The sequence below is a fragment of the Sinocyclocheilus rhinocerous genome, unplaced genomic scaffold (genome assembly GCF_001515625.1).
Source record: "Sinocyclocheilus rhinocerous isolate Xijiao unplaced genomic scaffold, SAMN03320098_v1.1 scaffold1705, whole genome shotgun sequence".
Classification (NCBI taxonomy): Eukaryota; Metazoa; Chordata; class Actinopteri; order Cypriniformes; family Cyprinidae; genus Sinocyclocheilus; species Sinocyclocheilus rhinocerous.
In genome coordinates, this window is record NW_015643585.1 from 104,631 (window position 1) to 118,240 (window position 13,610).

At 34.9% G+C, this 13,610-nt stretch overlaps 1 protein-coding gene across 1 annotated transcript in view; it reads right to left on the reverse strand.

The window, feature by feature from the left end:
• The window catches only part of LOC107757440 (ectonucleotide pyrophosphatase/phosphodiesterase family member 2-like), a 66,535-nt gene extending 52,963 nt beyond the window's left edge, over positions 1 to 13,572 (reverse strand). Inside the window, exons 1-15 of the mRNA XM_016574917.1 lie at positions 13,528 to 13,572; positions 12,977 to 13,079; positions 11,789 to 11,944; positions 11,224 to 11,349; positions 9,961 to 10,021; positions 9,392 to 9,489; positions 8,662 to 8,741; positions 8,305 to 8,424; positions 6,105 to 6,160; positions 3,890 to 3,955; positions 3,440 to 3,512; positions 3,035 to 3,143; positions 2,823 to 2,948; positions 2,183 to 2,214; positions 1,627 to 1,754 (exon numbers count right to left, since the gene is read on the reverse strand). Of these exons, the coding sequence (XP_016430403.1) occupies positions 1,627 to 1,754; positions 2,183 to 2,214; positions 2,823 to 2,948; positions 3,035 to 3,143; positions 3,440 to 3,512; positions 3,890 to 3,955; positions 6,105 to 6,160; positions 8,305 to 8,424; positions 8,662 to 8,741; positions 9,392 to 9,489; positions 9,961 to 10,021; positions 11,224 to 11,349; positions 11,789 to 11,944; positions 12,977 to 13,079; positions 13,528 to 13,545 (1,352 nt within the window). The 5' untranslated portion in view covers positions 13,546 to 13,572. The remainder of the gene's footprint in view (positions 1 to 1,626; positions 1,755 to 2,182; positions 2,215 to 2,822; positions 2,949 to 3,034; positions 3,144 to 3,439; positions 3,513 to 3,889; positions 3,956 to 6,104; positions 6,161 to 8,304; positions 8,425 to 8,661; positions 8,742 to 9,391; positions 9,490 to 9,960; positions 10,022 to 11,223; positions 11,350 to 11,788; positions 11,945 to 12,976; positions 13,080 to 13,527) is intronic.
• Positions 13,573 to 13,610: the final 38 nt, after the last annotated feature.

A 13,610-nucleotide genomic window follows, 5' to 3' on the forward strand; every position in this document is an offset into this window, starting at 1 on the left:
TAGGCGACATGAATTAAAGGATTTAAAAAAAATAATAATTGCAATTATTATTATTTTTAAATTCATTTAATAAAAGCTTGTTTAAGAGGATTTAGTTTTTTATATTACTGTGACTTAATTAATAAATGTGACAATAAATGTTGTTTATATACTCTTTTATAGAATATTTAAATGATCTCTGTCATTTTTGTGGACTACGCAACGCTACGCAAGTGATTCAGACGTAACACCTGCTTGGTTTGAGGACTTTTTATTGTATTTTTTAAATTAAACCTGTTTGGTCCTTGCTAAATTGGCAGTTGTTACAGGTTATTTTAATCTAATTTTGAGACAATTATGGTTATTTAACATATTGTATGATCTTTCAGATTACCTGTGATGGATGTGACAGGTGGTACCACCAGTCATGTGTTGGCAACCCACCAGTCAATAAAGAATATTATTGCCCAGCGTGTATAATCTGAGTCAGTATATTTTGAAAATGTTGTAAATAGTTTTTGCTTGGTTTTCAAAATTGCACTTGTATTGAACTTTTTTGTGTTTCTAAGATTGTATATTTTAGTTTGTATGGTTTAAAAATTGCTTTTCTGTTGTACTGTATTGTACTATTGTATTTTTAAAAAGTGATTCATTTATTTTTTATTGTGATTTCCCATTGTTTAAACTTGTGCACTCACTGTTAACATTAAAAAAACCAGAACGTCTTGAAATTGTGTAGTTTTGTACAAAAAAAAAGAAAAACAAAACAAAAAGTGTATCTTTTAAGATATGTTCCCCCTGTGTTTTTAGTGTAAAGACACTGTTCTGCAGATAAAAGTAGCTAGACATAATTATGACATTCAAAAGGGGGGGGGGGGGATTTTTTTTCCGCCCTCAAGAAAGAGGGGGAAACAGGGAAACTGAATTCACCGGAACACCGGCTTTTTTGACAAAACGTGTTTAGGGTTCAGATCGCGCTATATGTGGAGAATAATGCACGGCAATCAGCTCACTTTTTTAAAAAAGTGACATTTATCGGTTTTTGCAAATAAACTCTTCATATATGTGTTTTTTTATCTTAGGTATTTTTGCATTTTAGCAAATGTATCTTGTTTTAAGGACGTTTACAAGTTTTTATTAGAAAATAAATCAAAAGCACTCTTTAAGAAAATAATTTTTGCATAGTTAAGTATCATTAAGTATCTCTATCAATCAATCAAAAAAAAAAAAAAAAAAAAAAAATTTTAACCATGGAAACTGAATTCACCGGAACACCGGCTTTTTTGACAAAACGTGTTTAGGGTTCAGATCGCGCTATATGTGGAGAATAATGCACGGCAATCAGCTCACTTTTTTAAAAAAGTGACATTTATCGGTTTTTGCAAATAAACTCTTCATATATGTGTTTTTTTATCTTAGGTATTTTTGCATTTTAGCAAATGTATCTTGTTTTAAGGACGTTTACAAGTTTTTATTAGAAAATAAATCAAAAGCACTCTTTAAGAAAATAATTTTTGCATAGTTAAGTATCATTAAGTATCTCTATCAATCAATCAAAAAAAAAAAAAAAAAAAAGAAATTTTAACCATGACATTTTAACTATTTTAAACATGAATACTGAAAGTAATTATGTGGTAGGTAATTTACCGTGCTATGTGCCATTTCCTCTCAACCATCAAGTGAACCTCCTCAATTCTGTGGTTGTTGGCATAATGCAAACGTTTGGGAAGATGCTGCTTCAAGTAAGGTTTGAAGTGCTGGTCTGGCTTTTTACACTGTAGGAGAACCAAGTTTCATGTTTGGTGAAGAAGAACAGTGCGTTCTGTACTGAAATAACCAGGGTACATTTTAATTGAAACCATTTAAATAATCAATATTTAATCAAAATATATTGAGAGACTATTTGAGACTAAAGTCACAAATAATGCTAGATGTTCCTCAGAACTAACTTTGTTTTTAGGAACTATTTTTTGCAAAGAGTTCTATCCAACTTTTGAGTAGTTGTATGACATCACATCAGTTCTACTCAAGACCACAGAGGTGTGGTAGCAGAGTAACCACAGGTGCAGGTCATCACATTAAGTATGGAGTCTCACTTAATTTTGACAAACAGAAAGTGTTTTCTTATAAAAAGGCTTAGTAAAATATGATGTAAATTTAAAAAAGTACACTATTATAAAGTATTTTATAGAAAGTCACTCACCGTAAGGTTTGCTACAATTGCTTTTGCATCATCTAGAGAGAAACAAGAGAGATAAACTCAATTCTTTTTATTCCTGATACTTTTAAAACAAATTAATTCCTAGAAATAGTGCACTGTAGTCTATTCTAATGTCCTCACTAAGTCACATGCTCTCAACACATTTGTCTCTTGTAACGTGACATTTAATTAACATCAACCAATAGCCCACACAGCCTAGGTGAAATCAGCCAAAAGGGGCCTTAAAGTTTAAAAAGCCAAAAAGTTCTTTAGGCACAGGACGTATTGCATTTTGATGATTTTTTTTTCTTTTTCTAAGGACTAATGTGTGCCAAGTTGTGATAAATAAATAAATAAATAATAATAAAAAATGGTCAATTTGGTTTCATGGTCAATTTTGTAAAAAAAAAAAAAAAAAACTTGAAATATAACAAAATTAGTAAAATAATATAAAAATAATAATCAATCAATCAATTAGTCAGATTAATTTGATGTGGATGAATCCAGGTTGTTTGAACACTAAGAATATATTTACATACAAACGCATAGAGATACTGTATTTCCTGTTCACAAAATCTTGTGATTTCTGATGCAACTAGGACAGGGCAGGCTAGAACTCTCATTCTGATTTTTAATTACTAACATTTAGAGTTGTTTGAATTTCGGGCGCGAATTCTTCCCAGAGACCCAGGAATTAGGATGATGTCCTCAGTGTTGGACATGTAAGAGCTCAGGAACTCTGTGCGGTCACAATGAGCTTCCTCCATGCCTGAAGAAGAAAATATATATAAAATATTTAGAATTTATAATAAAATAGTATCCCTAGAAACCCCAATACAGGTCTAAATGTGGTACCATGGTCTCCAACCAAGATGATATTGACACAACGGTGCAGTTTCATCTGTTTCAGGCCATTCATTAGCTGTCCAATCACCTTATCAATGTCCTTCAGTGCACTGTCAAGCTGTAGAAGGAAACAACATCTGTTTAATGCTCAACATCAAAGCAACACCAGCAACATCAACAGTCTTCAAATTTCAAATTTGCTTGAAGCAAATTTTAATTCACACACTATGGAAAGTGAATGTAATAAGTTTATGCAGTGAGTCTGTATTTGGGCAGACTTTGTTTGCATTACTGTTACAATTGTAGCATGATCATATACGTTTATGTTAGTAAGTGTGTGACTGAAGCAAGTGTGACAACGCCAGTCAACTGGTCTTCTAAGCAATTCAAATGTTTCCTGTACACTCTGCTTACCTCAGTGCTGTGGGGTCCTAGTTTGTGGCCACAGGAATCCAGCTGTTCAGAATGCATTGCATAAACATATGGCCTGCAAAAACATAGACACTTGTTACCTTTTAACCCCCCCCCAAAAAAAAAGAAAAGAAAAAGAAAGAAAATCTACAAAAATCAAGCAGTAACAGTACTGCTGTGAAGGTCAAAGTTACTATAAGGCAAAGTCTAACCTTAAAGCAAATAAAATTTGATAATGTGACTGTTAAGATAACCCCATGAACCTAAAAAAAAGCAATACATGGAGAAATATCTTCCTGGCAAAGGTGCATGTCACATTCACTAAAAAAAAAAAAAACAGAGTACTGAATTTTGTGGAGTAAATTTACGGTAATTCTGAACATTTTTTATTAATTGTTCAACCAAATACGGAATGTTCACAAAGCATTTTGGAGGTGTTTAGTACATACTGACCTCTCCGCATCCGGAAGGTGAAGCCACTGCAACATGGTCAGAACTCTCCTTTCCAATGGAATGCCACTGTTAATGCACCACACATTAGAATTGGTACATATACATACTTTGTATATATAGCTGAAATATATAGCGATTTAAAGTGTATATAGCTGAAATTTTCTGAAAGGGTCAGCGGGGCAGTACACTTAGGCAAACCTTCAAGTTTAAGGCCTGCAGATATGCACGTATGTGGTTAAGAGTCTTAGAGAGTTTATGTAGGATATCGAGGGAGCAGGGAAGATTAGAAAGATTATCTCAATCAATCTCTACAGGAAACCCTTTTCCACTACCACCTCCACTCATCGTGACCTCCTGTCCAATTGTATCAACATTGGGTAAATTCATGCACTAAGCTCAGTCCTCCTCAACCTATGGGCTCAGATAAGAATGGCAAATTTCCTCATGGTTTGAGGCCAAAGGAAGTAGCTCTGAAATAGTGTTGCTTTCCTCAACGAAAATTATGACTAAATATCGTCGTCAACGAACCTTTATCACGTGACGAAAACGAGACGAGACGAAAATGCTGGTCATGTGACGATGACTATAATTAAATGTATGATGCAATATCGTTGACGAATAAAAACGAGACTAAATGTGGTTTACAAAATAAAAACTATGCTAAAATGTCTCTTCATTTTCATTGACCAAAACTAGACGAAACGAAATGTTATAACGTTATTTCGTCCCGTTTAGTCACGTTATTATTATTATTTTGCAGTATTTCTGTTTCCTGTGTCTCCCTTCAGGGGCTGCATCAGGTCGCACTGCGCAGACGCAGGCGACACCACTTCCTCAAGCCCCACTCGCGGCATTATTTAGAAGACGACAACAAACATAGTTAAGTCTGACACAGAGAAAGGGACCGATGGCCGGCCAGCCGGGGTTCGTCTTTATTTAAATTTATGTGTGTGTACTTCTAACATGTTTGGTTGGTAAAATAAATGTTGTAAATTCAAATCAGAGCGTCTTCCGTGTCTGGAATGGATGTATTCTTGAGTCTATAAGGTAACAATAATATAATAAGATAATCTTGTTTGAAATGGGTTTGGCTAAAAGAAAATTTTGGTTTCGTCTATACTACTAGGTACTTATACTATATTGACTGGGTTAAATAGAATTGCATTTCTAAAAAGAGACTAAAATACAATTTTCATTGACTAAAACTAGACTAAATGTCATCAGTTTTCGTCGACTAAAACTAGACTAAATGTCATCAGTTTTCGTCGACTAAAACTAGACTAAATGTCATCAGTTTTCGTCGACTAAAACTAGACTAAATGTCATCAGTTTTCGTCGACTAAAACTAGACTAAAATGCTCAGACTTTTAGTTGACTAAAACTTGACTAGACTAAAAAGAGTATGAACGTGACTAAAACTAATAAAAACTAAAATGACGGTTTCACACAAAGACTAGACTAAAACTAAAATTAAAACAGGCCGCCAAAAACAACACTACTCTGAAAGCACTTTGCCCTTCCACTGTGCTGAATTTGGTATGCAGTTGACAAGTGCCTTGCATGTATGTAGAGCCTTTTCTCACAAATTACTAGCAAAACAGTTCAAGCTGTCTCTGTCTAAGTCTAAGTGAAAAAATGCAGTCTGAAGGCCCTCTGTGAATGCAGATGAGGGGACCTTTGTGTTTCAGTCCTAGGCAAGTCCAGGGCTTGCCAGAGAGCACATCAGAACAAAAACATTCACACGATTTCCTCCGGTTTATGAAATCTTGCAATTAACTTGCAATTTTGGCTTGAAGTACTTTTTCCAGCTGTATAACTAGATTTTCATGTCCTTTTAAGAAAATATGAGTGGTCCTTGCCTGTGCAAAACTTCACATGCCAATGCTTTGTGGTTTCTAGGGTGTTGTGGGTTTTTGTTTTACTAGCCCACATGCCCACCTCCAAGTCTCCATGACATTATGGTCCATAGATTTGATAAGTCCTCGTTCATTATAAGTGTATGGGATTTTTTCATACATTTAAACATCCACCAGGCTAAAATCGTGAAATGGCACACCTCTCCTCAATAGGCCACATGATTTGAGGTAGGCTACTGCTCATGTCCATAACAAACAGTACGGACAAGTTATTTGATTAACCATGTTACAGAATTGAATTAACAAATGACCTTCAAAAAGACATTGTTTGCATTTGAGTTTGGATCATTTTGACTTACACTGGCCAGAAAAATGTACCAGCCTTTACTCCCTGTTTCACTGCTGTTATCCAGATCTAGAAATGGAAGAAAAAAAAGAGTTATCAAACAAAATGTGTTGTTCTGAGTCCTCTGTGTAAAAAAAGAGTTTTTCTTTCATATGCCAAAGAAAAACTCTTAATTCATATATGAACTAAACAAATTCTAGGGATCACAATTCACAAATGAGAGACAATTGTTCTAAGTGTTGGTTAATTTTCACAATGGTTTGGCAAAACTGCAGCGACGAGACTGGATAAGTTCCATCTATGATGGCCTCATTTACCGTCACAGATCAGTCAGTGGGGTATAGAATCAGCCAGAAGAAATAAAGTTCAGTGAAAACTGAAAATTGGCTCCAGCTGTTGGGTTAATAGCTGACAGATGTGTTGGAGATGTCCCCTTTGTTTTCATGTAGCTTGCACAAGATCCCACTGCTTACAGTTTCAGAACACTGTGCCACTGAGGTACTAGTTATAATTGTCTTTTATCTCTTGCCAAGACAATGGTTTACAGTTTAAAATGGTGACATCAATATGGCTCAAATTAGTCTACATATATGTACATGAGTGTCACTGGACTGACCTTTGACAGTTGAAGTTTAAGTATATTTCAAATTCAAAGCCAGATATGATGCCAAGAATACCAGAGAGCACTGGTCATGTGTACAAAGTCTATTATGCCTGGAAAGAGCTAAATGTCAGGGATACTGTATAACATTTGTATAACATATAACATTTTGCAATATTACTGTTTTTTTTCTGTATTTTTGATTAAATAAATGCAGCCTTGATGAGCATAAGAGACTTCTTTAAAAAAAAAAACATAAGTCTTACTGATCCCAAACTTTTGAACGGTAGTGTATACACACAAATCAGACTCTGGTAAAGCATCTAATATAATATAATTAAATATTGCAAAAAATATATAACTTATTTTTCTACCATGATGCAGAACATCTTTCAATTTCGGCCCGTTTGTCACTCAAAGAAATTATATGGCCCCAAAATAACTTCTATAGATTGCTTAACAAAACAAAAAAAAAAACGGCCCTTTTAGACTCGCACTCTATTCATTTACTAACTGCTTGTTTTCTTTAAAAAAAACAAACACTAGCTTCTATATTCTTTTTGTATTTGTTTTCTTTTATTTATTATACAATTAACAAAAAGCAAAAAAGGCCTCTAACACTGGCTTGCTCTATTCTATTTCTATTCTATCTGTTTTCTTTTTATTTATTATATAATAAAAAAAAAAAAAACCTTGCTTGTATTGCGTTAGGCTAACTGAAAATTGTCACAGCACTTGCATATTGCTCTTTTGTTGATTTTGATTGTTTCCATTGTCCTCATTTGTAAGCCCTTTTGGATAAAAGCATCTGCTAAATTACTAAATGTAAATGTTTTTTAATTGGTCGGTTGCATTCCTGACCTGCGGGTGTCGCTGTGAATGCGTTAGCATTCGTTAGCTTGTCATTAGCGTTTCCATTCGTGCCTATTGCTTTTTTCTTTTTTTAGAACTAGGGCTGTCCCCAACAAAAGATTTTTCTAGCCAACTAGTAGTCATGTTGTAGTCACTAGCAGTGTTGGGGGTAACTCATTAAAAGTAATGCAAGTTACGTAATTAGATTACTTTTTTCAAGTAACTAGTAAAGTAACGCATTACTTTTTTAATTTACAAGAAATTTAGGGAGTAACGCAATATTGTAATGCATTACTTTTAAAAGTAACTTTCCCCAACACTGGTCACTAGTAATGTTAAAACGAGCAGCCATGGCTAACATTAGGCTACTACTTACGTGTTTTAAATGATAAGACATGTTCGTTGTTGATGAACAATAGACCAGCATTTACCTGCAGAGTTTGGCAACCTTCTGAGGGTCATCCTTTACCCCCACTTTCGATTTTCTTCCTGACATGATTATTAGCACATGTATCAGCCAGACCAGAGGTGTTAACACATTTTCGGTTACTGGCTGTGCCAGTTCATCAAATCCTGTGTTTTTTTTTCTTTTTTCTGCAACTAACTATCTAATGAAAATGTAGTTGACCAAGCCTCTTCTAGCTGACTAACATTTAGTCAACTATTAGGAGATAGCCCTATATGGAATGTGAGTACATGATGGCACAATTTCATTTTTGGATGAACTATCCCTTAAAAAAGGTATGGAAGGGTAACTCACAGGTTGTCCTCCCCACCATCGATGGTTAAGCTTTTCTTTCCCACGGATGTTAAAGTTGGCATCAAAGCCAGGGTCATGCATGGAGTTACCCACAATTCCATGCGACTCGGGATAAAGCCCCTAAAGCAAAGATAAAACAAAAGAAATATGTTCAAGCAAACGGTTTAAGAGGCAACAGAAATAATATTATCATGTACAGTGGTGCTCCTAAATTCTAATATGAATATCACCTTTGTAGAATTTTAATCCTACCAAAAAAAGTGCAAAAAAAAAAAAAAGATAAACATCTTGCAGATTCTGCAAGGGGTATTTAAACTTTAAGCAAAATGTAACAAAGTACACAAACTTAATACATACTGTTGTAATTGTATACAAATTTGGGTAGGTTTTGGTGGGGTACACAGGTCTCATGTATGGTGCGTGTGTTCCACATGATCCTACAAGAGAAATGAGAAATTAAGTCATTAGTAGAATCAATCAAAGGCATCAGTTTAGTACAATAAATGAGGTAATTTAGCACAGATGGAATACATGAACATGTTCTCTGAACAAGAATGTGCCCTAAGTTTACTTTGTCTGAGATCCAAACTCAATTGCAAAATGGATTGCTGTGTAGACTGTTGGCTAGTGTTTAGAGTTGTGTGTGTGTGTGTGTGTGTGTAAGGGGGGTGGGGGTCGAATCAGCATTTTATTACTTTCATGATTATCAATCGAACCACACAAATTCAGAATGTATTCGGAGTTTAATTTTAAACCTCTGCTGCATGAAGACTACTTGCTGCCAAATCCAAACACACACACAAAAATACTGAGGACACATCAAAACGTCCACAACTGCTTGGCTGTTTACACTGTTGATAAATAAACTATATGATCACACAGCTCTCTAGATAAAGTTGGATAGTATAACTATCCACATACATACCGTCTCAGCAAATGCTAATATATACAATTAATTGGGATTTATTTTTGATTAGTTAATCTGTACATTGTGTAATACATTTTATATGTTTTAACTGATTGACAGCTTAGTCAATATTCATTTATATTCAGTTTGTTGATTTTCATGACAAGACATAAGTCTTACTGAGTTTCTCAATATTGGGGATCACCATGCTTCCTCTTTTCATGTAAGATGCACGAAAGCCATCAACAGACAACATGATGATCGGCGGCCGAACAAACCTAGATACACAGAAAGAAAAATGAATACACCAATTACAAACAAAATTAAATTAATATGTGTTGCTAAAATTTGTCCTAATTAATAGTGGACCGATAAGTCTTTAATTTGAATGCTCTTTTTATAACAACCTTTGATTCTTCCATAGGCACTATTCATATGATTAGGCTCAAAAAGTCACACTTCATGTGTATGCATTAACATTAATTGTTATGCAAATCACCCAGTTCTCCAAGATAGGTGTTTGGTCACACAGAAGCCCAATATCCATCTTTTAACTCTTGTTTTAACAGTGTTTGCCATCATTCAGCACTTCACAGCATTAAATAGATAAATTCCCTATCTTCTAGTATGTAAAGTACAGCTGTGACCTAAGATATAAGTGTTGTGGACTTAGTGTTGAATATAAAAGGTGGGATGGATGGGGAGCCCATTCAGTGATGTTTGTCACTGAAATCACAATTGTCTCTCACCCAGCTGGACACTCGTTGTTTTTAATCTCTTCACACTCTTCCTGCAACCAGGGAACATCACCTAATACAGGGAGGAAGTCAGTCAATAAAGCGTGAGGTGACAATCAAACACGTCTCATTTCCAGGAAATACAGAGCTCTTGCTCTACATTTACACACAAACATGCCAAACCCCACCTTTTTATAACTGTAGTGGTCTGGCAAAAAGGTCTTAAGAAATTGATGGGAAATGATTGACCTTCATCCTTCCTTGATGGATTTTTTTTTTTTTTTTTTTTTTACAATTTTTAAAAAAATGGAGTGTTCATTTGAGTGGTACAAGACTTTGTGACTTTTATTCCACTTGAATTTGGAACACACACACAAAAAATTTAGTGGATTTGATGATTTATGTGGCTGTAATTACAAATTTTTTACAAATCCTTCCCTCGCGGGTCATTTTGACCCGACCATAGGAATGAATGGAATGTCAAAAAAACTTTTTTTTTTTTTTTTTGTCACACTTGAACATGGATCACACACACAAAAAAATCGAGTGGATTCGAGGACTTTATGTGGGTGTAAAAAAAAAGTAAAAAATCCTTCACTTGCGGGTCAATTTGACCCCCCATAGGAATGAATGGAATGTCGAAAAAACATTATTATTTGATTTTTAAAAAAATACAAAATCTGACACAATCCAGACAAAATTTATATCCAAACAAAGACTACAGAATATTCTTGAGACTACAGAATATTCCCAAGGCATAAAACACTCACATACCCTCTCCGCCCCTACACGCACACACATGCACACAAACACATACATGGTACACGCACACACATTATAACACATTATAACACACATTATAGCATGCATGATTAAGGTAAACAAGATAAATAAACAAAAGAATAAAATAAAAATCACCAAAAAAAAATCATGAAAAAACCTACATAAATATTAAGAAAAAAAATTATAAAAATGAATCAGTATAAGCTTTCTGGGCAAAAAACTAACAAAAAACGTATCATTTTAGGCCTTCGGGTCATTTTGACCCACGAGGGAAAGATTTGTTACAAAACACGAGGGAAAGATGAAGGTTAAAATATGCATGATGCACACTCTGGATCAAAAATAACAGCAATGGGCGATTGTCACTTTTAAATCAAAACAAATTCTAAATCCTCCACATTAAACTATTTCTGCTAAACATTCTGCTAATTACATGAAATGCATGTGATTTTTGTGTTTCCAGTTTGCAGAAACACTCTGAAAGCATCCTACCTTTGCAGAGAGACCTGTAGTTGGTGCAGCAGTCTCCTTTAGCCATGCAGTCCTCTGAGCAGTGACAGGCATGCTGTTCATTGCGAGTTTCACCACAGCGGTCTTTACTGCACTCAAAGTCCCCAGCTAAGGGCACAAAAAAATCAAACAACATTTCTTGTAGATAAAACCCAAGCAATGCGAAATTAAAGGAAACTGTTACAGCAGCCTGGCACAAGCGATTTGAAGAACATCTGTCTTTTGACAGACAAAAAGGACAGTGGGGTCCAAAATAAAAAAAATGCTTCATTAATTTGAGAACCATAAATTTGAAAAATCACGAATTTGAAAATTTCTTAGTATTTGGTAGGCCCCAAGTTTGTGGAAAACCTAATGCATGTCATCAGCATGATTTGAGAATGCTCAAACATGAGTCGTGACCATATGTTCAAATGAGACGTCAATGTCGGAAATGTTCTTATTCAAGTGCAAAATCTTAAATACTTATAATTAATTTTCCATCATAAAGCCTCAAACTTTGTGTATATCCCAAATAAAAGAAAAAACAAATGTAGATAGGTCTTACCTGTTTTCAGGCAGTGCTCATCAAAGTCTGAGCAACAAGTATTGTATGTTTTGCACAGGTTGTCACAGCGACAGTTTGGGGGTTCACTTTCCACTAGTTCAAAGCACCTGTTTTTGCAGGAACCTGACAGGCTGCTAAAAGGGTGGTCAGAAAGAACTTCGAGGACCAGATAAAGTTTAAGGAAGAGAGAAGAGACATAGGACATAAAGATTAAAGAGATATTTTAAATCTAAAAACACACATCACCAAAAGACAAAATGTGTTATGCTTGTGCAAACATTCGTAAGTGCTCTGCCCTGAAGCTGAAGACACATATGTATGCAGTTCAATCATTCTAACCTGTAAAATCTCAAAGATGGGTAAAGGAGCTAAAATGTTCTTTGCGTATCTCAATATTGACTTAGGTTAGAGCAAAGCAAATATTTCTTTAATTTCAATCACCAGTTGAGAGCAACAGAAAGTGGCTGTTTCATTAAATGTTCCTTGCACATTACTACTACCAACTTCTGTGAACTGACATGATCACTTGATTTAAAAAAAAAATGTGTCAATGCATTTATACTGGAACCTTTAAACGAACAAATGATGTTATGAAGTTAAATTGTAGCATAGACAATGAATCATTGAATGATGGATCAAGCTAGGTCAAATGCTCTTCTTTTGTCCAAGCTTGAATAAATTATATAAACTAGGCAGAAGGTAGTAAATGTCCCAATTGAGCCAATGGTCTTTGATTTTACACTGACACCCAGTTTGCTGCCACTTCGTAGTTCATTCTTGATCTGTGTATCCAATATGGCAGACCACTTATGAATAGCAGCCCACATAAACAGCCGCTAACAACATTCTTGGCCATGTTATATTACCCCTAGAGGCGTGATCCACTCCGTGTACAATAAAACAGATTTTTCTAGATTAAAATATACTGCGATAGAATCCTTATAATGTCACTGAATACCCTTTTTTAAATTTATTTATTTCCTCATATGTACGTTTTTAATTAGCATACTGAATGCACATTTAGTATTAAACCCATACAAGTTGTAAATTCTGCCCTGCAACCACTGTAGTCATGTTTGTTATATATTAATTGCATACAGCTTAAATTTATAATTGTATAGTAATTTATACATTGAGCACACATATTCTAGTATAAACACATTCTGGTATAAAGAAGTATAAACCCACATCCTGAGAAAGACTCATCTGATGATCGTGCCTTGCCGGAGCGTCTGACCACATAAGCCTCACACACAGGGCATCGCGAGAGAAGATATAATACGGAGAATACCTGCATACGGACACACCGTGGGAGAAGACACATATCGCAGAATACATGGGTAAAGATAAAGCAAATGCACCTCATTCAACTTTTGACTGGAAAAAATGTAAAATGCGCGTCAGTTCACATATTTCAACATATAGGACGACCGAGAAAATGCAATAGCATTCTTATTAGACTTAGCTTTTATGCCTGCGACCAAGAGGAAAGATTTTCAAACTCCAAAACAGTCGAATATTTATATTGGCAGCTGCCAGTAAAACTACCTTGTAAAAGTTTTCATGAACCGTATTCTGCTAAAGTTACTAATTGAACAAATAAGAAAAATAGCGTTATAATGCTAGGGTCGAGGCATATTAATTACATCTATAAAATGCAATAAAAAGTCGACTGAACAAACCTTCTTACAAATAGAATACGTAAGCATTATATGAATACCAAAAACATCTTGCCGTACCCATTTCAGTTGCAGCATGGTTGATGTGTGTCTGGTCCCTGACTCACTGACACACTACAGGCTCAATCCCATTTCTACCCCTT